A 23,546-nucleotide genomic window follows, 5' to 3' on the forward strand; every position below is an offset into this window, starting at 1 on the left:
GGGGCGGGGCGGGGCCTGGGAGGGAGAGACTAGAGGGGCGGGGGCGGTGACAGCCGGAGGGACGGGGACCGGAGGCGGGGAGTTTGCTCACGTCGTCCAGCAGCGGAGGGAGGCGCGGCCCCAGCTCCGCGCTCAGGAGCCGCACAGGCGCCCGGGGCCGCAGCAGGAGCCTCCTCAGGGCGCCCAGCGCTGCACCCACGAGCCGCGAGTCGCCTTCGCCCAGTGCGCCCAGGAGCGCCGGCAGCAGTGTGCTCACGTGCCGCACCTGCTGGGACTCGAGTTCAGCCTCCTGCAGACCTCGCCGCGACCCGGTCAGGACTCTCTCCACCCCTCACCTTCTCTCACCTTCCTGCGATTCAGCGCGAGGTGGCCCAGGCCCAGCAGGCCCAACCAGCGCACGGTGGGCTCGGGGTCTCCCTGCCAGGTGAGGAGTCGCTCCAGGATGACCTCCTCCCGCAGGAGCCGTGCGGTGGGCCTGCTCTGCAGCAGCTAGGCGAGGCACACGGGGTCAGCACGCCCGCGGTCCCCGTGCAGGCCGCTGCGACTCAGGGATCAAGGCCAGGGTCACCCTTCACCACCCATTCGGGAAGCAGGCTCACCCCGGTGAAGAAGGCCATAGCCGTGAGGCGCTGCGGGTCGTCCGCGCTGCGCAGCCGCGGAAGCAAGTCTGCGAAGAGGCCTCGCAGGTGGTGGTCGGCATGTGCCACCATAGCACTGGGGTGGGTGGAAATGGGAGCTCTCGCTCCGTTTGGCGGCCTTCCTCCTCGAGAAGACGCCATCCTAACACCGCCCTCATGCCCCTGCCTTTTCCCTGTCCCCCTGCCCAGCACCTGGCCAGCAACGAGTCTCTTCCTGGTGTGACATCCTGGGGCCCTTCCTCACCTGGCCAGCAGCAGGACACCCTCCAGGTGGGTGTGGGCTCCCACCAGCCTCCTCCAGCCTCCTGCCTGCTCCATGCATGTGACCACCATGCGGCCTCCGTCCCCGGTGAGCAGGGCCTTTAACGCCTCCACGGCACAGCTGGTGGTGGGGACAGTAAGCAGGTGGGCAGTGGCGGCTGAGAGGGTGACAGCATGCTGGCCTGCCCCACGTGCCCTGGTGTTGCCTCTCACCTGGCATGGCTGTGTGGTGGCCCTCGGTGGGACAGAACCCAAATCTTGGGCATGTCGGGGGAGCGTGGGCTGCGGGCCAGCTTGTGCAGCTGTGTGACCAGTGCAAGCAGCAGATGTGGGTAGAAGCCCCTCGTGGCTCCCACGCAGCCTGAAACAGCCAGCATCTCTCCCAGAGCCCGCGTGGCCTGCGGAGCAAGTGGCCCACTTAGGCCTGGGGCACGCCCAGAGCTTCACCCGGCAGCAGAGGGACAGGCGTGCTGTCGACAGGACGGGGACTAAGCCTCAGACATGCGTGGGACGTTCCAGGAGCAGTTACCTAGGTGCAAACTCCCTGTCCCCACCCTCCCCCTCCCCCTCCCTCTCCCCTCCCCCCTCCTCTCCTCCCTGCACCTGCCCCGTGGTAATGGCTGGAGCCACCTACCGCCAGCGCCTGGGGTTCAGGCCCCGAAGCACCCTTCAGCGCCCACAGCAGTTGCACCAGCACCTGCCCATTTACACGCTGGTTACAGCTTAGGCTGCGCCAGAGCTCGGCTGCTGCCCTGAGGGTTTGGAGGGGGCTGGTGTGAGACAAGGAATGGGTGCAGGCGTGGGTGTCCAGAGGATGTAGGGAGTCCACAGCCAGGGTGAAGGCAGCCAGTAGGACTCCAGGAGGGGAGGGGCAGGAAACAAGCACCCCCATCTCTCCCCATCCCCAAATCCCAGAGAAACAAATGAAGTGTTCGTTGTGCAGACCACAGCACAGCCTGTCTCAAACTGAGCTGCAGGGTGGGGACCCACTGGGAGTCCTGTTGGGTCAGTGACAGTGAAATAAACCTGGCATTATTAAAAAAAAAAAAATCGCCACAGAGAATAAAACCAAAGATAACTTCTGGGGCAAATTAACCAAAGAGTCAGGATGTCCAGGCACGTTAGCCCCCCAGCCTCATTCACCCCACTCCAGAGCCAACCCCAGGATGGTCTCCAGGTGAGACCACCCGAAGATAGAAGGCAGCTCCAAAAGAGGAGCCCAGCCTCAGAAACTCTGTGGCAGGAGTGCGGGGGAAGTTTGCAGAGCTAAAAGTGAGGGGAGCGGGAACGGATACAGGGCACAAGTCATCACGGGGCTGGAATAAGGAGGCCCTGCCCCCTTTCAGCTCCCTTTTCTGGGGCCAGACTCCACCGCCAAGCGGGAAGTGGGAAGGAAGCCGCGTGGGGACTGCAGGGCCAGGACGGTTGGGTTACCGATTGGGGGGCAGAGAGCGGGGTAGCAGCGCACACACCACGTCCTGCGCATGCTCCAGGGCCAGGGCGCTCAGCACTCGCAGGGCCGCCCTCCGGGGCCTCCCCTCTGCCAGGCTGGGCACCTGCGCCAGCAGTCCACGCACCAGAGCATGCACCTGGTGGGGAGGAGTGCAGACTTCAGCAGTCAGGCCTCCTCCACCGTCCATTCCCCTCTGGCCTGCACCCCAACTCCACCCCCTCCCTAATCCCACCTGGCAGGAGCAGCCTGAAGGTGGCCGGGTCAGGCTGCGCTCTCCAGGCCCCTCCCACCACCTTGGTTCCCGAACCAGCAGGAGTCTGTAGGGCATGGAGTGGGTGGAGGCTGACCTGGTCCTCCAACCGCTCCCCTCGGGCCTCCAGGGCTGAGGACAGGGTGAGCGCTGTCACCTGCGTCCCTGCAAAGCCAGCCTCCTCCAGGCAGGCAGCCGTGTACAATGCGAGGTCGGCAAGAACTCCCTCCTCCCAGGAATTCTGGGGAACCTAGGGCAGGATGGGTGGGGCGTCTGAAGTGCCCAAACCTCTCCTAGCTCTCCTCCGGGTCTCTCAGCCTCCCACCCGGCTTCCTACAAAATCCCTTGCTCCTCTGTTGCTCGCCAGCCTGTTTCACCCTGACCTCCTCCAGGTCCAGCACGGCTCCCGCCCCCGCTGCCGCCTTCCACCTAGCATCCACAGGACCCCCCCAACCGTTCCCACAACATCCCTTCCCTCACCCCTCACCTGGCGGGGCCCCTCAGGGGCTGGTTCCAGGGCACTGTTGGGGGAGCAGGGCTCGCTGCCAGCTTCAGGGACGGTGGCCCCACGTCCAGGCTCAGCCTCAGAGGGGGCAGTGAGTGCCTGGGTCTGTGGCTCAGCTTCAGGTTTGAGCTCCCAGGACTTGGGCTGAGGGCCTGTGGAAGGGGGTCCCTGGGGCTGCCTCTGCCTGGCTCGGATTCCTTCAGTCAGTGCTGTCAGGGTTAGAGACCCCACAGGAGCCTCCCGGGCCCGGCCCCACACACCCCCAGCCATGGCGTCCCTTGCCTGCAGCACCTGCCACTGCTCCTCTTGGGAAGTTGTGCCCAGGACTGACCTAGAAGCTGGCCCGGGCGGGACCACGGGCGGGACCACGGATGGGCGTGGCGGCGCGTGCGCGAGCGTGAGCTTGTGGGGGCTGGGGAGCCACACGGAGGTGCCTACAATGGGCCTTTGAGGGGCCCCCCTGCCTGGGCTGCTGGAGGGGAGTGGCCACCTGGACCCTGAGTGCCTGTTGTGTGGTTCTACTCACCAGGGCCATGGGAACAGGATCCCCGAGAGACGGCAGATCCACAAAGAAAGGGGGAGAAGGGCCCTCACCCTGACTGCCAGCTGCTGTTGACCAGGGGCTCAGGGCAGCTGTGGACAGCTCTGAGGAGGTCCTCGAAGGGTCCGGGAGTCTGCGCCCCACCGTGAGCGGAGGCCTGATTCAGCCCCCAAATGGCAGTCAGCTCCCCACTGGGCCTGGGGCTAGAGGCGAGCCCCGCCCCCTGCACGCTGGCTCTGTCAGACACCCTGGAACAGGCATGACTGGGTGAGCTTGGGGCAGCCCGGAGGGGTGGAGGGGGCAGCGAAGATGCCAGAGGAGCGGCGGCCCCTCCAGAGCCTGTGCAGGTCCTCTGGCTCCTGGGTCCTTGGCTGAATCTCACGTTGAAATGTAATCCCCAGTGCTGGAGGTGGGGCCTGGTGGGAGGTGACTGGATCCTGGGGGCGACTTCCTCCTTTGGTGCTGTCCCCATGATAGAGTTCTCAGGATCTGGTTGTTTGAAAGCGTGTGGCACTGCCCCACCCCTTCCTCCGGCTCCGGCCATGTAAGGCCTGCCGCTTCCCCTTCCACCAAGATGGTGAGTTTCCTGAAGCCTCTCCCAGCCCCGCTTCCTGTACCTGCGAAACCACGGGCCAATTAAACCTCTCTTCCTTTTTTTTTTTTTTTTTTTTTTTTAAGAGGGAGTCTGGCTCTATCGCCCAGGCTGGAGTGCAGTGGCCGGATCTCAGCTCACGGCAAGCTCCGCCTCCCGGGTTTACGCCATTCTCCTGCCTCAGCCTCCCGAGTAGCTGGGACTACAGGCGCCCGCCACGTCGCCCGGCTAGAGACGGGGTTTCACCGTGTTAGCCAGGATGGTCTCGAACTCCTGACCTCGTGATCCGCCCGTCTCGGCCTCCCAAAGTGCTGGGATTACAGGCTTGAGCCACCACGCCCGGCCCAATTAAACCTCTCTTCCTTAGAAATTACCCGTCTCAGGTATTTCTTTACAGCAGTGCAAGAGCGGAATACAGGCACCCTGGCTGGGCCCCTCGGAGTGCGCAGGTGCCCTGTGGGCCTGGGGCGTGGTGTGTTCTGTCCAGTGTGTGTGAGTCTGTATCTCTGGCCTAGCTGGTACTCCCCGGGGCTGGCTGGACCAGGCCTCTGCTCCAAGTCCCCACCTCCACCCTCAGCCAACCACACAGTGGATGCTGCCCATCCTGAGCCCCAGGGAGCCAGATGAGCTGGTCTGGTGGAATGCCTGGGCAGAGGGAAGTGCCCCTGACGCACCCCAGGCGGTCGGCATTCCCCTCACGCCCTGGCCTTTCTGTGCCACCTCAGGCTGCTTGGACAAGAGAGGCCCAGGACCCCAGCCTCCACTTCTTGCCAAGCCTATAACCCCTCTTCCAAGCAGTTCCTCTGAAGCTCATGTTGCCCAAACTGGTGGAACCCTGAGATCAGGAACTTGCTGGCGCACAGGCAGGGCCAGCCCAGCACACAGCCATGTGCAGTGCCACTCCGGTCAGGTGTCTGGGGCTGAGTCAGCTCCTGGAGCTTCAACTTCTTCCCCATTCTTCCTCTCCTTCCGTGGGCTGCTGGGTCAGGAGCTGTGTCCCTGAGGTCAGATGCCAGGGGGGTGCCGGGTTGGCAGCAGCAGTGGCAGGAGACACCTGAGCGCTCCCTTTTGGCATGAGGAGTTTGAGATGTTCTCACTTACCCTGAGCCTGGGGGACGGTGCCTAGGCAAGCGTGGAAGCCCAGGGCCACGGCTCGACCCTCTTACTTGGCACTGCCCCCCCTTCCTGTCCCGCCCCCAGCCTGCCTCTAGCAAGGAAAGGTCTTCCGCAGCAACTCCCTCAACTTCAAGGCAGACACCAAACCCCTCCCTGCCTGTGCGCTCGCAGCTCTAGTGTGGGATCTGACTCCCCACAGCCCACCCCAAGTTGGGGAAGTCCTCACTGCCCTTCAGGCTTCAGTACAGGGCTGTCTCCCAACCCGGCAGGGCCTGTGCTTTCACTGGGATGCAAGCCCTCCTGCTCCCTCCAGCTCAGCTCAGATTCCCGACTCCAGCCCAGCCCCAGCCCGGGAGGCCCTGGGGCCAGGTGAGTGTGGGCTGGGTGAACAAATGACACAAACAACACAGGACAAGCTGTGGGGAGAAGTGAGTGATTCGTGTTGTTTCCAGGTAGCCCCGCTCCGAGTCTTAGGGGGAGGCCCCTGCACGCAGACTGTCCACTGGGGCCTGCAGCTGGCAGTCTCAGGGGGATGCCCTTGCATGCAGACTGTTCACCAGGGCCTGCAGCCTCTCAGACAGCACCACCTGCAGGGAGCAGACAAGGAGAGTGGTGGGCATGGTGAGGGCACGGGCACACAGGGCAGAGGCACACAGGGCAGGCCTCCCCCCAACCTGGTACTGTGCAGGGCTCTGCAGCCGCCTGTGCTCAGGGCTCAGTTGGCTCAGGGACAGCTGGACCAAGGCTCTAGACTCTGCCAGGGATGGGAGCGGCTCACACAGCTGCAGGGAAGAGGCAAGGAAAGAGAAGCTTGGGGCTGGCTCCTGGTCAGGGCGCTCCTGGGGCTGGGGGGCAGGTAAGGGCGGGGGGTAGCCACCTGTCCTTGCTGGAAGCAGAGCCGCAGTAGTGGCTCCACCTGGGCTGGCCTCACGGTGCAGGGCTCCTGGGCCCCTGGAGGCCACACCCTCAGCTCCTGCCCAGCCTGTGGCGCTGGCTCCTCTGCTAACTGCAGCACGTCCATAAGTAGAGACCCTGTGTGGGTGGGGGCAAGAATAAGGGGGGGCCCTGGTGTTTTGAAGGTAGACAGCGGGGGGATGGGAGGGTCTCACCGTCAGAGCCCAGGAGCCGGAAAGCAGCCTTGCTCCCAGGTAACGTCTGCTTCTCGGGGTCCTCCGTCAGCTTCATTCGTGGCTGGCCCCCCACGGCCACCAGCTGCAGGGAGAGGGCGTTGAGCTGGCTGGTCCTCATGCCCCACCCAGCACCATCCCTCAGACCTGCCCCCACATGGGCCCCCAACACTGTTCCCACCTTATAGACGCAGCCCAGGGAAGGCTGTTGGGGGCAGGTGACTGCACTGGTGCCAATGCCAATGGCATTCACCTCACTGCCCTGGGTGGAGGAAAGGAGGTGGCAGTGAGCCCAGCCAGAACCTGCAGGGGCCCCCAGGAACCCCCCCAGCCACCCTCTGCCTACCCCCTCATCCACCCCACCTCCTGGGCCAGTCGGGCCAGCGCCTCCTCATCAACATTGTTGCTGACTGCAATGGGGACTGACTCCAGCCAGGGCACCTGGAACCTGCCGTGTGGGTGGAGAAAGGGTGGGGGCCATCCCTCAGGTCTTCCTGATTCACCCTAGTGTCCCCCCGCCCCCCTCAACCTCAGTCAGGGACACCTGCGCTCACCTGCTTGGGAGCTCCTAGAGAGCCCCACCCCTTACCGCCCTGCCACAGCCTGCAATATCACCTCTGAAACTACAGCAGCGTGCCTCACTGTCCTTCCCTGCCCCATTCCCAAATCCTGGCTCCCCAGGGATCTCCCACCAGGCACACCTCCTCCCCAGGGAACTCACTGGGCTGCAGCAGCTCGGAAGACCTTGCGGATCTCCTGGGCCTGCTGTAGCAGGTCGCCGCTGTCCAGCCTCACGCCCACTGCCCGGTAGCCCAGCTCTCCCAGGGCCAGGGCGACTGCTAGGAAGTTGGGGAGACCACTCCTGCAGGAATGGATAAGGGGGTCAGGGGCTGCCGAGGTTCTGCTGAGCCCACTCCTCAAGTGCCTGGGCTTACCTCCGCACGCTGTAGGAGTCCAGGAGGCCCTGGAAGGCCCGGGGAAAGGCCAAGGCATAGGCCACAAAGGCTGCCCGCTCACCTGGGTGTGGCTCCTGCACCCCCAGCCCCAGGTGGGCACACACGCGCTCCAGCCACACCTGGGCTTTGGCCGCCAGGTCCACCCCAGGGCCCTCACCAGCTGCTGGCGCCAACATCTGTGGAATGGGGTTGGTGAAGAATAGGGGCCAGGAATGCAGAATGAGACCTGGGAGCAGCCAGGGACACCCTAGTTTGAGGGCAAGGGTAATGCAGCCCGTGCCAGCTTCCTGGGACAGCACTGGGGTGACCTGCCTGGGTGGCACACCTCTCCCCAGGGCAAGGGCTGGCTTGAGGCCTGTCGCCTGGAGACAGCAGGATTGAGAGGAGGGACTGACCGGGTCAGGGGGCACCTCACTGCCCGAAAAGGAAGTGACGAAGGAGTGGGCCAGGGTCCCGGCCACTGGCACACCTCGGAGCTGGCCCGCTAGCACGTTGCTGCTGCTGTCGAAGCCTGAGGAGGAAGGTGTGGGATTGGGGGACCTTGGGCCAGGACGGGGCTCCTCCTTCCGGGCTGTTGCCTTCCCCCAGCACCAGACCCTCACCGCCCAGGTAGCTGTAGGTGGAGGCTGTCAGGCCCCCATCCGGGCCCTGAGCCCGCCTCAGGCCCATCTCTAGCAGCCGCTTCTCTGGCCCTGCGATCAAGCGGAGCCGCGCTGCATTGGTGGCCACCAGGCTGTAGGGAGACAAGAGTCATGGGGCCCAGGGTGAGGGTCGCCAGGCCAACCAAGACAGCGGGTACCTGGGGCCTGGAACTTCCAACCCGGGAACTCCACCCTCACCCAACCCCTCCTTACACCCTACACCGTGGGGGCGGGAGGCCAGCCCTGGGACCCGTGGGCAGCCAGCCCTGCGGCCACAGTCCAGCACGGAGCCCCAGTGCCGGGGGCCCATCCCAAACCCACGCTCCCTGCCAGTGGCCCGCAGCCCACCTGGCGTAGCTGACCAGGCAGAGCAGCGGTGTCTCCAGCAGCTGCACCACCAGCAGCGGCCCGGACACCTGCAGGAGCGGCACCTGTGGGGAGCAAAGTCAGCTCCGCGCCCGGCCCGGTGCGCACCCCGTGGCCGCCGCCCCGCCCGGTCACCCCTACTCACGCCCGGGAAGGCGAGGGAGCCCTCGGGCAGGGCTCGCACCGTCACCTCGGAGCAGTCGAGGGCCCGAAGGTGCTCGAAGAACGCAGGGTCTGTGTCTGGGGGCAGCACCGAGGCCAGGAACTGCACGTCTGGAAACGAGGTAACTGCGCTGAGACCAGCGTGGGGACAGACCAGTCGTGGGACATCGGGGTTCCATTGCGGGGCGGGGACTTCCACCGGCCATAGGTGGGGGCGTCTGTCGGGCGTGGGGGGATGGTGGGGTGGGGGTTTCGGTCGGGCGTGGGGGGGGCTCCCGGGGTGGGGGCTTCCGTCGGGCGTGGGGGGTTCGTCGCGCAGGCAAGGGGACTACCGGCGTCCCGCAGACGGAAGGCGCGCAGGAAGCGCACACAGTCGCGCAAGCCGGCGGCCAAGGCGAAGGCGCCGCCGAACGGGCAGCGGCGGAAGAAGAGCTCGAACTCGGCGGCGTCCCGCGCCCGGCCCGCGCGCCAATAGCCCAACGCCATGGTGGCCTGGTAGAAGTCGGTGAGCAGCGGCCGCGCCGCCGCGCGCCCCTCGGGGTCCTGTTCCGCCGCCATCCCTCTCCCGACGTCCGGACTCCGGCCCGCCCCGCCCCGGCCCCGTGACGTGCCCCGGCCTATGGCGCACTCCTGGTGGGGCTTATCGTGCGGTTTGGGAGCGGCAGGGGACGCGCTGGAGGACGGGAGGGGTCTAACAGTCTCGGTGCGCTGAGAGGGGCTCAAACAGCTGAACCCGGGATGGGGTGGGAGATGTCACCCAACTCCTCTCGGACCCCCAACCCCACTCCAGGCCCAAAGGCCTTTTCGGAGCGCTGCCCCGTCCTGCTCACCGGCGGTGCCCTCAGTGGCCCGTGTCTCCGCCCCTTGGCCGGGCAATGAGGTGCAGCTCAGGACTTGCCAGGAGGCGGAAAGGGTGGAGGACAGACCAGCCAGACTCCACCGGCACCGACCCAGAAGACAACCGCTGGCCAGCAGCCAGCTTCTGCCCTGGGCCTGGGGAGGCCAGAGGCTGCCTTAGTTGGAGCTTGAGCAGCCAGGCTAGGACGAGGGAGCCCAGATGGACGCAAATGTCGTTTGGAAAGAGCTTGGCACCCAGGAAAGGGAGGCGTGGGGCAGGGGGGCACAGACCCACTGTCGACTGGCACCAAAAGACCTTCTGTGGCTGTGAAAGCCCAGTGTCCCTCAGTGGTGGCTTTTATGGGATCCTGCACTCTAAGCCCCACAGGAAACTTTCTAAAGCTTTGAGGGCAAAGTCAGGGGCCACTACCCAGGGGGAATCTATTCCCCTGTGGCTTGGGGCCCCGAGGACACCGTCTGACCAGAAATAAGCAATTACACCCCATCCCTTTTCACCCCAGTGCAGACATGTGTGGTCCAGGGGAGGGAGCGTGGCCATGCATGCTGACCACATGGGGCTAGTGGGGCTGCCAGGATGTTGAGGCACAGCTCCACAGAGCCCAGGCAGCCACACTCCGGCCACCCCAGAACATCATGGGAGGGGCACAGTCCCTGGAGCAAGGGGGCAGGGCTTCCAGGAATGAATGAGGGGAGGGGAGGGCTGTGACAGCACATGACAAAGGGCATGGCAGCAGGGCCGGGAGCCACTGGGACCTCTTTCCTGGACAGTTCCAGGCTTGCACGCTTGCTCCCATGGGGACAGTGCCAACAGGAGGCAGAGTGGTAGGGTGGTGGGCTCTCCACATAGTGAGCTAACAGTTTCTGTTTCTGGCTTTTTAAACCCCTATGAATTGGACTTGCTTTTGCAATGGAAAGGAGAAGGGGGGGGGGGGGGAGCTTTGGGAGGGGGGGGCCAGGAGATGGAGGGACAGGCAGAGGTCTGCTGGGGCAAGGTCACATGACCACAGCAGGTGGCAGCAGCTGAGATGACTGTGTGGGAGCAGCAGGGCAGAGATGGGGCTGAGACAGGGAGGGAGACAGGCCAGGTACGAGCAGGAAATGACCAGGACAGGAGCCAGAAGGCCGGTATCAGTCTTTAATCGTGGCAGGGCCTCACGCACGCGCGCACACACACACACTCAGGCTTCAGATCTTGTTGAAAGCTGCGATATCGACACTCTGCACCTGAGGAGAGGTGGAGGGTGATGGTCAGGGCTGTTCCCCTACAGCCCACTCGGAGCCAGGAGCCTCCTCTGAGGGGGGGTTCACTCTGGGACTCACTCCCCAATGCCGTGGGGTGGAGTGCAGGGCGTGGGCCAGGGCCAGGGCCCCCAGTCTCCTCTCCCCTCCTCTCCCCGGCCAGCCCACTCACGTGCTCCTCAAACTTGGTGATCTCCTCCTCCAGCAAGTCCGTCCCCACCTTGTCGTCCTCCACCACACACTGAATCTGCAGCTTCCGGATACCGTAGCCCACGGGCACCAGCTTGGAGGCCCCCCAGACCAGCCCGTCCAGCTGGACAGAGCGCACACAGGCCTCCAGCCGGGCCATGTCCGTCTCATCGTCCCACTGTGGGGAAAGGGGAGGAAAAGCTGGGGTCAGCCACCCTCAGAACACCCAGGAAGTACCTGCGTGCCCCCTACCCCCTACCCACTGTGTGCACAATTGTTTCCTTAAAGCGCCCTCAGAAAACAATCCAAATTCACACCTTCCTGTCTCCAAGTTTGTGTTTATCCCAAGACTTCTAAACTTGGCGTTAAAGTCTCCCCAGAACCAAGAGAGCAGGGGGAGGGAGGGTCACAGGCTGAGCCAGCTGGGCAGGCACCAGGGCAATGCCCAGCCCCCAGAAGCTCCACCCTGCCCACTCACAGGCTTGACATCCAGCAGGATAGAGGACTTGGCCACCAGCGCAGGCTTCTTGGCCTTCCTCTCCGCGTACTGCCGCAGCCGCTCCTCCCGCAGCTGTGCCGCCTCCTTGTCCTCCTCCTCATTGTCGCTGCCAAACAGGTCAATGTCATCATCCTCGTCATCCTCTGCTGGTGTGGCTGGCTTCTTGGCCGGGGGCTCCACTTGGCGCATGGGAGACACATGCTGCCACAGGGGAGGGGACAGAAGGCATGGCTGAGATGCCCCAACCAGGGCCCAGAGCTGCCTGGCCACCTCCTAGGCCCTCCTCCCTCCCTTGACCGGAGCAAGGGCAGCCCCTGTGCACCCCAGCTGTGGTTCCCCACATGCAGGCCCCAGGAAAGACAAAAACTGCCTCTACCTGCCCAGGGGATTAGTGTAGGCCTAACTGTAAACCTTCCCGGGGACCTGAGGACTCCAGTATTCTGGCTGCCAGCTCAGCACTGCCGGAGCCAGTGTACGTGGAGACATGGAAGCCAGCAGGGCCACGTGGTCCCTGCAGTGTCAGGCGTGGGGAGAGCACTCACCTGGGTCTGCGGGGCCGTGGCCCGGTGGCCAGGCGAGCTCTTCTCCAGCACGTTCAGCCGGGCCTCCAGCTTGGAGATGGCCTGCTGCAGCTCCTGTACCACTGCGGGGGCAAGGGGAGCACAGTTAGATGGCAGGGGCCAGGGATAGCCCCCACCCACTGGCCCGGGGCCTCACCGCCACGCAGGCTCTGGTTCTCCACTTCCAGACTGGCGATCCGGACGACAAGCTCGCTGTGGTCTCCGCTGGGGCCGCTGGAGGCCCCGGGGCCTGAGGTCTGCAAGGCAGGAGGAGGGGAGGGCTCAGTGCCCAGCCTACTCCTGGGGTACCCTCAGAGGCTCCCGTCAGCTCCACCAGGTCCCCCTGCCATGCTCAGGACTGCAGGAACTCAGAGAAGGAAAACTCCGGCTCGGGAGAGCAGGAGGCACCCCCTGCTGATGCCCAGCTCAAACGTATGACCTCGGAGATGGTGGCCGCCACAGATCACACTGAAATTCTCAGCCAGGCAAAGTCCAGGACAGGAAGCTCTCGGTGCCCCAAACACGGAAGCTGTGGGGAGCTGGGCCATGGCTGCTGCTGCCTGTCAGGATCCTGCTGAGCAGCCAGGCTCAGAGGCTGGGTGGGAGATGGTGAAGGACTCACAGTCCTAGGGACAATCTGGGACAGGCCTCGGGGGACCAGGCAGCACTGGAAATGGGAGGCCCCCGGTGGGGGCAGGAGGAAGGAGCCCACCCGTGTGGACAGCAGCCACCCAGAGCTTTGTCTCCATGGGCCTCACGCCTGCCATCTCACTCAGCAAGCCAGTCTCTAGGTGACCCAGGGCCCCAAGCCCATCTCATACTCCGCCATAGCTCAGACGGATGCCCTGGGCGCCCAGACAGGCTCCTAGCCTCCTGGCCCTTAACACTAGCCAGTCCTTACGCATCTACCTGCAGGCATGGGCCATTTAGCCTGCCCACCCACCAACACGATGGCTCTAAGGACAGGGTGTACCTGGCTGCATGGCGCTCTCAGCCAACCCTATCTTGGCAGCTCCCCGGGGCTCCCTCTCTGTGAGGAGGGGCCTGCAGCAGCTGGGCAGACAAACCTGCTCCTTGCAGCAGGTGCAGACACACTCAGGCCTTTGCCCAACGTGCAGCACCAGCCCTGGGGCCCTCCTGCCACAGTCCTTGGGACCATGCTGTGGGGAATGCTTGTTTATGTACCTGGAGAGTATGGGAGCTAAGCCGCACAGATCATGGACAATGCCAAGACTGTGGCCCAGGAGGCCCACCTGGCACAGGAGGAAATGGGCAGGGAAAGGCCAGGCTGGCAGGGGCACGTGAATGGTGGTGGGGGTGCAGAAGGCACCAGCAGAAACGGACAAGCTCTGGGGCAGAAGCTGGAGCATGGGAGGGCCAGGCTGTGGGGCGTCAGGGGGCATGGAGAATCACAGCAGACCTCCTGAGGGAGTAGGGTGGGTCCCGAGGAGGCTAGAATCTGTGAGTGGCAGGGCCAGGGCACCTGAGGCCTCATGCACCCCAAAGAGCAGGCCCAAGGACAAGGAAAAGGTCCCCTTTGGAAGAGGCACTCAGTCGGCACTGGCCCCGAGCCGCATGATGAGCAGTGGCGACTGTTTCACCACTGCCCTCCCTAGGCCACTAGGCCAGAACCCACAGCACTCAGGACAGAGGGGCAGCCCCCTCCCTTGATGCTGACTCGGGGGGGACTACGGACGCTAGGCATCAGAGTCCCTGAGCACGGCTTCAACGGGGCAGGCTCAGGTCACCCAGTGCAATCAGAGCGGGCCTCAGAGAGCCCCTCAGGGACTTGGGGGATGCCAAAGGAAAATACTTCAGAGCCAGACCCGTGCCAGTAAACCCTGTGCCAGCACCACATTCCCAGAAACCCTGCAGTTCTGAAACCCCAGTGTCTGCTGAGCGCTCCCAGCCCAAATCCAAGATGAGACTGGGCCCCTGCCGTGGGCTGAATAATGTCCTTCCAAATCCACATGCTGGAGGCTTATCCCCCAGTATCTTAGAATGTGACCTTATTTGGAGACAGGGCCTTTACAGAGAGAACTGTCACTGAGGGGCAGGCGTAATCCAATCTGACTGGTGTCCAAGAAGAAGACATCAGGACATACCAACACTCAGAGGGATGACTGTGTGAGGACACAGAGAAGACTGTCTACATGCTGAGAGGCCTCAGGAGAAACCAGCCCTGCTGCCACCTCAATCATGGACTTCCAGCCTCTAGAGCTGTGAGAAAATACATGTGGTTTAAGTCACCTAGTCTATGGAACTTTGTTATAGCAGCAAACCAGTCCCTAAGCTCTAACAGTGTGACTACCTGCCTGTCCCAGAGACCATGACCTCGGGGTTGACCCCACACAGCCAGGGCTGAAGAGTTCCTGCAGCCCCAGGGCCAAGCCCCCGACTGCTGCCTTCTGGGCACTGGAGGGCAATATGCCTGACTTGGGTGCAAAAATCTGTGGTACCTTAATCTCGTGTCTGCCTAGCCCGGACCTGGTCAGGTGCCTGGGCAAGCCAGGGGTGCTGGGCTGGGATCTGGGCAGAACACAAGGCATGAAGCACCACCCAGCTGGTAGACAGGAGTGGCAGGCCCTTCCTGGGTCCACCCACCCAGGGATGCCCAGCTTATGGCTTGGGAGCCAGCACACCCCTAGCTGGCTGTGACTGTGGCAGACAGAATCATGGCCCCCGCGAAGATGTCCACATACAAGTCCCCAGAGCCTGTAAATAGAGTCTCCCATGGCAAAAGGGATTCTGCAGATGTGATAGGATTAAGTTAAGCAGATCTCAAGATGGAGAGAAGATGCTGGATCACCCAGGCGGGCCCACTGTCATCAAAAGGAGCGAGGAAGGGGAGAGGCAGGCTGAGTGATGAGACAGCTGTTGAGGAGCCTCGGGCCAAGGACTGTGAGCAGCTTCCAGCAGCCAGAAGAGACAAGGAAGCGGATTCTCCCCATAGAGACACCAGAAGGACCACAGCCTTGATTTTGCCCCATAAGACGATCTCAGACTTCTGGCCTCCGGAACTGTAAGGTGAGGAACTTGTGTTTTAAGCCACTGAAGTGTGACAGTGTTACAGCAACATCAAGTGGAAACCAACACAGATCTTGGCCCAGGAAGTGGGGTGCTGCCAGAATGCCTAACAATGTGGAGGTGGCTTTGGAGTTGGGCGGTGGTGAGGTGGGAAGAACTCTGAGGAGCATGACACAAAAACCCTAGACTGGGCGGGGCGCGGTGGCTCACGCCTGTAATCCCAGCACTCTGGAAGGCCGAGGCAGGCGGATCATAAGGTCAGGAATTCAAGACCAGCCCGGTCAACCTGGCGAAACCCCGTCTCTACTAAAAAAAAAAAAAAAAAAAGAAAAAAAAAAAATCAGCTGGGCTTGGTGACAGGCACCTGTAGTCTCAGCCACTTGGAAGGCTGACGCAGGAGAATCGTTTGAACCCCAGAGGCAGAGGTTGCAGTGAGCCAGGATCATGCCACTGCACTCCAAGCCTGGGCGACAGAGCAAGACTCTGTCCGCAACCCACCCAGCCCTGCCAAAAGAAAAACCCTAGCCTGTCTTGAGCACACTGTTGACAGAATTCAGATGCTAAGCCCCTCAGTGAAGACTCAGAGAAGGTGAGGAGCAGGGCACATCATCTTCTAGAACAACCTAAACCTAAACCGCCACGAACATGCTGTTGGTAGGAACAGGGGTGTTAAAAAATGACAGCGGTCGCCGGGCGCGGTGGCTCAAGCCTGTAATCCCAGCACTTTGGGAGGCCGAGACGGGCAGATCACGAGGTCAGGAGATTGAGACCATCCTGGCTAACACGGTGAAATCCCATCTCTACTAAAAAATACAAGAAACTAGCCAGGCGTGGTGGCGGGCGCCTGTGGTCCCAGCTACTCGGGAGGCTGAGGCAGGAGAATGGCGTAAACCTGGGAGGCGGAGCTTGCCGTGAGCTGAGATCCGGCCACTGCACTCCAGCCTGAGCGACAGAGCGAGACTCCGTCTCAAAAAAAAAAAAAAAAAAAATGACAGCGGGGGGACCATGGGCCACACAGGAGTGCTCCCTTCAAACCTCATGCGACCCGCGGGTTGGACTGTGACTGCCGGGGACTAGTGACACCCTGTTGTTTCCTTCTTCTTTTTCCCATTTTTTTTTTTTGTTTTTTTTTTTTTTTGAGGCGGAGTCTCGCTCTGTCGCCCGGACTGGAGTGCAGTGGCCGGATCTCAGCTCACTGCAAGCTCCGCCTCCCGGGTTCACGCCATTCTCCTGCCTCAGCCTCCCGAGTAGCTGGGACTACAGGTGCCCGCCACCTCGCCCGGCTAGTTTTTTTTTGTATTTTTAGTAGAGACGGGGTTTCACAGTGTTAGCCAGGATGGTCTCGATCTCCTGACCTCGTGATCCACCCGTCTCGGCCTCCCAAAGTGCTGGGATTACAGGCTTGAGCCACCGCGCCCGGCCTCTTTTTCCCATTTTGAAAGGGAAGGCCTGTCCCACAGTTGTATTTTGGGAGCAGATAATTTGTTTTCCAGTTTCACTGGTCCACAGCTGGAGAGGAATTTTGCCTCAGGATGGACCACGCAATCCCCCATGCCTGATTGGATGGGATTCTGGACTTTGGGGGGACACTGTGGGGGACCCAGGCTTCTGCAGATGTTGGTGGGGAGCAATGCACCTTACGAATGAGGCAATGAGAATCTCCGACGCCCACGTCCCAACCCCCAGAGCCTGCAAATCCACTACCTTATGTGGCAAAAAGAAGAATCAGCAAATAGGATTAAACTCAGGATTTTGAGGTGGGGAACATCCTGGACCTGGGATCCTGGTGGGCCCAAAGCAAACACAAGAACCATGTAAGTGACAGAGGGAGGCAGGAGGCTCGGAGAGAGGCGTGAGATGAAAGTGGAGGCGGGGGTGACGAGGTTGCCTGCTGGCCACCTCGAAACAAGCAGCATGGGCACCCACTGGAATCTGGGAGAGGCAAAGGAACAGACTCCTCCTGAGCCTCGGGAAGGATGGCAACCTTGCTGACGCTGGGGTCAGCCTCGTGAGACACACTTCGGACTTGTGGCCTGGAAACCCGGCATGATACATATGTACTGTTTCCAGTGTGAAGCTGTGGAAAGCCATAGCAGCAGCCACAGGAATACTGACCCCGTTCTCGGGGCCAGGACAGTATCCCACACCAGGGAGAACACAGTCCCAACTCCTTGGTATTCCAACCCTTCCCCAGCCAGCCTGTCAGGCTGCCGCCACTGCCTCCAACTTCTGACCTCAGCCCGGGGCCTGGAGGCCAAGCAGGGCTACAGGGCTCCTCTCTGGGTCTCCAACTCAAGATGGTGCCAACTCTAGGCTCAGAACTCCTCGCACCTTGCAGAACCACTACTTCTCTCTCCCTAGTGAGGCAAGATCTAAGAGGGAATGCAGGAAGCCCTGGCAGACACACAGTCCTGCCACGGGGAGCAAGCAGGGAGGCACAGGCCCTCACGGCAGGTGCCCACAGCACACCCTGCGAATGGCACCACTCAGCTCCCAGCCGGCCCCGCAGCAACGGCCAGTGTGACCGCCAGCAGGCAGACGAGGTAAGCACGGAAGGGACACGAGAGTAAGAACAGTGTCCGTGGCAGTCCGGGCCTGGAGGCCACAGAGCCACACGTCCCAGGAGCACAGCGCCGTGCACTCTGCCCTGACTCTGCTGTGAAGCCAAACAACCAGCAGCATCAGGAAAAATCAGACATGCTACTTGGCCGAGCAGGAGCCCGCGGGTCCGTGGGCCGCGGGTACTCACTCCGGCCAGGGATTTCTGGATGTTCTCTCTGGCTCTCGCAATGTCACGAAGGATCACGCTGGCGCCATTCTCCTGCAGACAGTGCAGAAAGAACCAGTCTTTTTTTTTAATTATTAAAAAAGAATTTAATTAAAAAACAAACCAAAAACTCCCATGAACCCTCACATAGAGACAGCAAGAAAGTATTGCACAGAACGAGAGCTCAGCAGGCCAGAAAAGTGGGAGGTGCCTGAGGCTGTGATGACAGGCACAGGTGCCCATGTCTGCGGGGAATGAGTGCAAGGCCTGGCCCCACGCCACCTGCACAGGCACCAGCAGGAGGGCCCTGAGCAGACCCAGCCCCGGGGGCCCGGCCAAGGCCGCCTGCCCCAAGACCCCACGCCCAGCACCCACAGCAGAGCCACTGGGCCAGGGTGCCTCTGCCCTCCTAACCTGGTTGAACCCTCCTCGTGTGCCCCGGCCACTCCTGTCGGGCGGCAGAGCCACCCAGCCACCCCACATGCAGCCCTCACCTGGCGGGAGGCACCGGCCACAGGCCCGTTCATCTGCTCGTAGAATCTCCTTTCTGCATCGTCATATTTGAACTTGTCAAACCAGATCTTCTCATGTACTAGGAAGTTTGTAGCCATTTTTCTGCTGGGAGGGGAAAGAGGCAAAGTCAACATGGCTGGAAAGTGGGGTCAAGACAGCCCTGGCCTCACCCTTCCCCACAGAGACCCCCGTCAGAACAGCCCAGAAGCACCAGGGTGTGGCAGGGCTGACACCTACTTCAAACACTAGTGGTTCTCCACAAAGCGACACCAAGCCCGTAAGCCCTCACCCGACATGGCGTCCCCAGGCCTGTCTTCCAGACGAGGGCTTCTCAAAGTGTGGTCCAAGAACCTCTGGGGGTCCCAAGGCCCTACCCTTTCACTCACATGAAGCTGGGTTTATGTCAAACAGCTGGAGTGCAGAGGCAGGTACGAGGGCCCAGCTGCCTCCCACTAAGCCAGACACCCGAGAGATTTGCAAAAATCTCAAGCAAGACCATTCTGCTCACTGCATTTTTTGGTTATGGGAAAAGTATTTCTCATTAAAAAAAGTTAGTAATATGTAACAAGTTTCTTCTTCAACAAATAATTACACTTAGCATTTCTTTTTTTTGAGAGAGAGTCTCACTCTGTTGCCCAGGCTGGAATCAGTGGTGCGATCTCAGCTCACTGCAACCTCCGCCTCCTGGGTTCAAGTGATTTTCCTGCCTCAGCCTCCCAAGTAACTGGGACTACAAGTGCGCACCACTGTGCTTGGCTAATTTTTTGTATTTTTAGTAGAGACGAGGTTTCACCATGTTGGCCAGGCTGGTCTTGAACTCCTGACATCAGGTGATCCACCCGCCTCGGCCTCCCAAAGTGCTGGGATTACAGGCATGAGCCACTGCGCCCGGCCCATTTCTCAGTTTTAATTGCTCATGTGGTAAAAATCAATAGGTACAATGAAAGCTCTTTGGGGTCCTGAGAGCAAGAAGGTCGAGAATTGGTGCCCTAGACAGGGACTATGGGCCCGCAGGCAAATCCAGCCTGTGGTTTTACTGGCACACAGCCCCACCTCCTGCTCTTCCCACTGGCCGGCAGCAGAGGAGCTGGGCAGACGACTCTGTGGCCGGGGCCCAGACCCTCTGGTTCTTTATGGAGTTTGCTGCCTCCCACCCTGGACTGGCCAAGACCCTCCTACTGTCCAACCAAGTACATCAGAACTGTCCCCATCCCACTCTGCCGCCAGCCTGTGCGTGGACTCTGGACCATCGCTGGACCTCGTCAAGTGTCCTCTCGGTAACAAAGGGCTGGAGTCTGTGAGCCTCCTCCGTGTCCCTGACCCAGGACACTCCTCTGGCGAGGAGGGACCAGGCCACCGTGAATACCAGGGCAGGTGGAAGGGCAGGAGGTTAGCATTCCCCCATGGGGTCCCGCCCTCAGGTGATCTTGTCAAGCAGCAAATCCAGACCCCTGGGGGTCCAAGGTTGGCACCACTTCCTTGGGGGCTTAGGCAGCTGCTTGGGACACCCGGCTGGGACCTTCAGAGTCCTTCCCTGACTCAGCCCGCCCCACCACCAGGATGTCCTCACCAGCAGGCCACCCTCGCCACTTCCATGCCCTCTGTATTCCCTTCCACGTCCAATCGCCTACCCACCTGCCTGGCCCCAGAGACCGCTGCTGGGGTTGCACCTGCACCCTGGAGCAAGCCCCCAGCATCCAGAGGGAGGTCACACAGACCGGGCACCCTGGGATGGGGGCCACCTGCCCAGCCATATGCCCATGCATCTGAGATGCCACCACCTTCCCTCAGAGGTAGTTTCAAGTGACAAGCTGGGGGTGCCCAGGACGGGCAGGCAGGGACATACTGGCTCCCACATCTCATCACAGGGGAGCGCGAGGGCCAGAAACCAGCCTCAATGCTTCCTGCTCCTATGGGTAGCCTTGTCTTCTCAGCCCTGGCATGTGACAGCCACAGGGGACTCGGGGAGCTTCCCAGCCCAAGAGGGACCCTGGGCGAGGCAGAGATTCTGCCCCGTGTTGACCCCTTCCCTGCCCCCATCCAGACAGCCCAGAACTTTGTAACCCCAAGCAGTGTCCCTGGAACCCATACTGCCCAAGCACAGCACCACCTTTACTTGGCCTGCTGCTGCATTCAACTCAGCTGGGCCCAAGGTCTCGGGGAGCCCCCACCCCAGGTGGGCAGGGGAGGAAGCTGGAGGAGCCCCAGCCTGGGACGGCTGTCCCTGTGCCTACAGCCCAGGCTGGGTGCCCACCCAGCACGTTTCTCCTACTTGGGTCTCAGGCTGGACACGGACAGGCCAGACCGAGGACCGGGCCGGTGAGACAGGGAGGCAGCTTCGAGGCACCAGGCCATGCGCAGGGCCTCGGCAACGTGGTGGCGGCACTCAGCGCTGTCGTAGGCAGGCTTGCTGAGCCAGGGGGCCTCTGCATCCTTCTGCAGGAAGTAATAGTAGGGCAAGGCAGAGGGGGCCTCCCCATCGGCCCACCGCGGCCCAGCCCGCTTGTTCCCTAAGACGTTGCGTCCCCGCCGGTCTCTGCGGCCCCTCCGGGCACCCTCAGCCAGGCCAGCTCGCTCTCGCAGGCGCACCTTCCCCGGGGGATGGCCGTCAAACAGGGCCTCGTAGAAGCCCCTCTCAGCTGCATCATACCGGGGCTTCTCCAGCCACACCTCCCGAACCAGGGCCTGCAGGCTGCCCAGCGGGGGCTGGCCATTGACCGGTGGGCTGGGCTGGTGGGCCAGGTTGGGGACAGCCGCCTGCTGGCCTGTGTCGGGAGTTCCCTGCCTGCGGCTGCCCTCAGGAGCCAGCAACAGGGACTGAGACCACTCCACAAAGGCCCGCTCAGCCTGGTCGAAGGAGGACTTGTTGACCCAGGTCCCCCAGGTCACGTGGTGGCAGGCCACCTGGCTTCCATGGATGCAGGGACCCCAAGGGGCCAAGGCAGGAGGCTGGGCTGCCTGGGCAGCCACATCTGCCAGCTTCTGGCGGTAGGAGCTCTCTGCCTGGTCGAAAAGCGACTTGTCCAGCCACACGCGTTCGGCCGAGAGGCCCAGGAGGGCCAGGTCCGCCGGGCCGAGCCCACTCTTGGGGGAGCGCTTCCTCTTTTTCTGCAGGGGCTTCCTGCTGTCCTGACTCTTCCTGGGATCACTCCTGCTGCCGCCGTCAGGGGCCTCTGCCTCATCAGCGTCCTCAGGGTCGTCCTGGCCGGGCCCATTCATGGCTGGCCCCTCGGCTGGCAGCTGCTGGGCGGAGGCGGCCGCCTGCATGGCCTCGTGCTCGTAGAAGCGCCGCTCGGCCTCCTCATACTTCTGCTTGTCTTCCCACACGGTCTCCAGGGTGCAGGAGGCCTTCCCACTCCTCATCTTCCGGACACAGCGATAAAAAGCAAGCAGAGGGCAGAGTTGCAACACTGCGGGTGGCCGTGGCCCCGTGCCCACCCTCCCCGTGGCTGCCCTCCCAGGGCAGGGGCTGAGGATGCTCCCCCGTGGGGCTTTCATGAGATGACATTCAAGGACTTGAAAGTCAAGCCCATGTGGGGGATGCTCTGTTGTAAAGAGAAAACAGACCGGGCGCAGTGGCTCACGCCTGTCATCGCAGCACTTTGGGAGGCCAAGTGCCTCCCAATACATGAACAATACATACTTTTTTAAAGTGAATGTATGGCCCATGAAATATTTGAGACATACTTATACTATAAAATTTTTCATCATTTATCTGAAATAGGCTTTAACTGGCTAACTGGCTTTCTCTGCATTTTTGCATAGGACAGGCTTGGCCACCCCGGTGGCCGGTGTTCCCATCCCACAGAGCGGCCTCTGTGGCTGTCCTGGCCACACCACTACCACCCCCAGAGCACACTCAAAGGTCTTAGAAAAGAAGAAGCCTCGGCCGGGCGCGGTGGCTCACCCCTGTCATCCCAACACTTTGGGAGGCCTAGGCGGATGGATCACAAGGTCTGGAGATTGAGACCATCCTGGCTAACATGTTGAAACCCTGTCTCCACTAAAAACACACACACACACACAAAAACAAACTAGCCGGGCGTGGTGCTGGGTGCCTGTAGTCCCAGCTACTCGGGAGGCTGAGCAGGAGAATGGCGTGAAGCCGGGAGGCGGAGCTTGCAGTGAGCAGAGTCCGCCACTGCACTCCAGGAAACTCGTCTCAAAAAAAAAAAGAGGGAGCCTCTCTGTGGGCCTCTCTGTCCTCCCCGGGAGGGGCCAGGTGGCTGGGCAGAGGGGCAGTGCCCACGCGTGAAGGGTCACATCAACGGGACTCGCCAGGGAGGATGCTGGTGACAGTGTGTAGAAAGGAGGGGCCAAGCGTCTGGAGCACCGAGACGGCTCTGGGCTCTCTATCAGCCGCCGCGGCCTCCCAACTGGAGTCCATATCTTTAGGTCCATCCAAGCTAAAGGGGCATCATGGGGATCTCACAGTCCCAGGACGTCAGGGTCCCCTCTCAGGTTGGGTTCTGTGTGATGTAAGAGGGACCATCTTGGTGGGAGGCAGGTTGTGAGGCTCCACCCCCACCTGCTACCCCCAATGAGGCCTGGGAGCCTCAGCCTCCTCCCTGGATGAGATGCTCCCTCAAGCTCTGGGCAACCTCAGTCATCTGCTGCCCCAGTGCTCCAGCAGCCATGTGGGATCCTGCTGGGGGCATGCTCTGCTCCCAGGTGTCCAGTGTGGTGTTACAGAAAGGCCAGACCCAGAAGGCCAGGGGCAAATCTGCTCTTGGGATGCAGGTCAGCGCCCCAGCCCGCGCTCGGCCTGCAATATCTTCCTCCCCAGCCATGCCCGACTCCAGGCTCTGCTCCCTAAAAGCAGAAACGCCTGGGTCTAACCAACACCTAGGAGCACCCTCAAGAGGGGCCGTGCAGCCGCCCCTCACGGACACTGCTGCTAGTCTGCTGCCTCCGCAGACGTGTCTAGTGGAGCCTGAGGGCAGACCCAGTGGCTCCCGGGCACGTGGCTGTGACTGGGACCACCTGCCTGCTCTTCACCCAGAGGGAGGCAGCCTTCGGTCATGCACAGACCCTTCACACCAGTGGCTATGGGTCTACGCCCCTCTCCTGACATCCTTACTCAACAAAACCAAGGTAGTAGGTTCCAGTGCCTCCAGTGGGGTGCTGAGCTGTCTACACTCCACCCAGGCAGGGACGACTTTTGGGAAGGCCCCCGGCACTGCACTCTGATACCTCTTTTTTTTTTTTTTTTTTTTTTTTTTAGTGGGGATAGGGCTGTTGCCCCTGTTGGCCAGGGTCTGTGCGTGACCGCAGGCTGCCTCCCTC

The 23,546-nt window shown here is 61.9% G+C and overlaps 3 protein-coding genes across 10 annotated transcripts in view; all 3 read right to left on the bottom strand.

Moving 5' to 3' along the window:
- Positions 1 to 4,261, bottom strand: part of MROH6 (maestro heat like repeat family member 6) — a 30,316-nt gene extending 26,055 nt beyond the window's left edge. The window contains exons 1-9 of the mRNA XM_026449716.2: positions 3,090 to 4,261; positions 2,700 to 2,852; positions 2,334 to 2,488; positions 1,534 to 1,651; positions 1,113 to 1,297; positions 883 to 1,020; positions 600 to 714; positions 346 to 489; positions 70 to 265 (exon numbers count right to left, since the gene is read on the bottom strand). Of these exons, the coding sequence (XP_026305501.1) occupies positions 70 to 265; positions 346 to 489; positions 600 to 714; positions 883 to 1,020; positions 1,113 to 1,297; positions 1,534 to 1,651; positions 2,334 to 2,488; positions 2,700 to 2,852; positions 3,090 to 3,377 (1,492 nt within the window). The 5' untranslated portion in view covers positions 3,378 to 4,261. The remainder of the gene's footprint in view (positions 1 to 69; positions 266 to 345; positions 490 to 599; positions 715 to 882; positions 1,021 to 1,112; positions 1,298 to 1,533; positions 1,652 to 2,333; positions 2,489 to 2,699; positions 2,853 to 3,089) is intronic.
- Positions 4,262 to 5,775: 1,514 nt separating this feature from the next.
- Positions 5,776 to 9,879, bottom strand: NAPRT (nicotinate phosphoribosyltransferase). 2 transcript variants are annotated; one of them, XM_023228054.2, is made up of 13 exons: positions 8,941 to 9,879; positions 8,592 to 8,719; positions 8,429 to 8,511; positions 8,042 to 8,172; positions 7,835 to 7,950; positions 7,419 to 7,615; positions 7,205 to 7,345; positions 6,847 to 6,931; positions 6,665 to 6,745; positions 6,466 to 6,568; positions 6,234 to 6,388; positions 6,031 to 6,138; positions 5,776 to 5,943 (listed from the first exon to the last, which is right to left on the bottom strand). In XM_023228054.2, the coding sequence occupies exons 1-13, from the start codon at positions 9,164 to 9,166 to the stop codon at positions 5,881 to 5,883; spliced, it is 1,617 nt and encodes a 538-aa protein (XP_023083822.1). In that variant the 5' UTR covers positions 9,167 to 9,879; the 3' UTR covers positions 5,776 to 5,880. The 2 variants fall into 2 exon arrangements, with proteins under 2 accessions (XP_023083822.1, XP_023083821.1); XM_023228053.3 differs by having other exon boundaries at positions 5,776 to 6,138.
- A 708-nt stretch (positions 9,880 to 10,587) lies between these two features.
- EEF1D (eukaryotic translation elongation factor 1 delta) overlaps positions 10,588 to 23,546 on the bottom strand; it is a 19,054-nt gene continuing 6,095 nt past the window's right edge. Inside the window, exons 2-9 of one of the 7 annotated variants that reach the window (XM_023228058.1) lie at positions 20,533 to 21,623; positions 18,242 to 18,365; positions 17,730 to 17,801; positions 12,111 to 12,210; positions 11,936 to 12,036; positions 11,373 to 11,594; positions 10,878 to 11,072; positions 10,588 to 10,690 (exon numbers count right to left, since the gene is read on the bottom strand). In XM_023228058.1, coding sequence (XP_023083826.1) covers positions 10,652 to 10,690; positions 10,878 to 11,072; positions 11,373 to 11,594; positions 11,936 to 12,036; positions 12,111 to 12,210; positions 17,730 to 17,801; positions 18,242 to 18,365; positions 20,533 to 21,623 — 1,944 coding nt within the window. In that variant the 3' untranslated portion in view covers positions 10,588 to 10,651. Of the gene's footprint in view, positions 10,691 to 10,877; positions 11,073 to 11,372; positions 11,595 to 11,935; positions 12,037 to 12,110; positions 12,211 to 17,729; positions 17,802 to 18,241; positions 18,366 to 20,532; positions 22,263 to 23,546 lie in introns of those variants that run through there. The other 6 variants (XM_023228055.2, XM_026449710.1, XM_026449709.1 and 3 more) reach the window with 6 other exon arrangements.

Source organism: Piliocolobus tephrosceles, chromosome 7, assembly GCF_002776525.5.
Source record: "Piliocolobus tephrosceles isolate RC106 chromosome 7, ASM277652v3, whole genome shotgun sequence".
Taxonomy (NCBI): Eukaryota; Metazoa; Chordata; class Mammalia; order Primates; family Cercopithecidae; genus Piliocolobus; species Piliocolobus tephrosceles.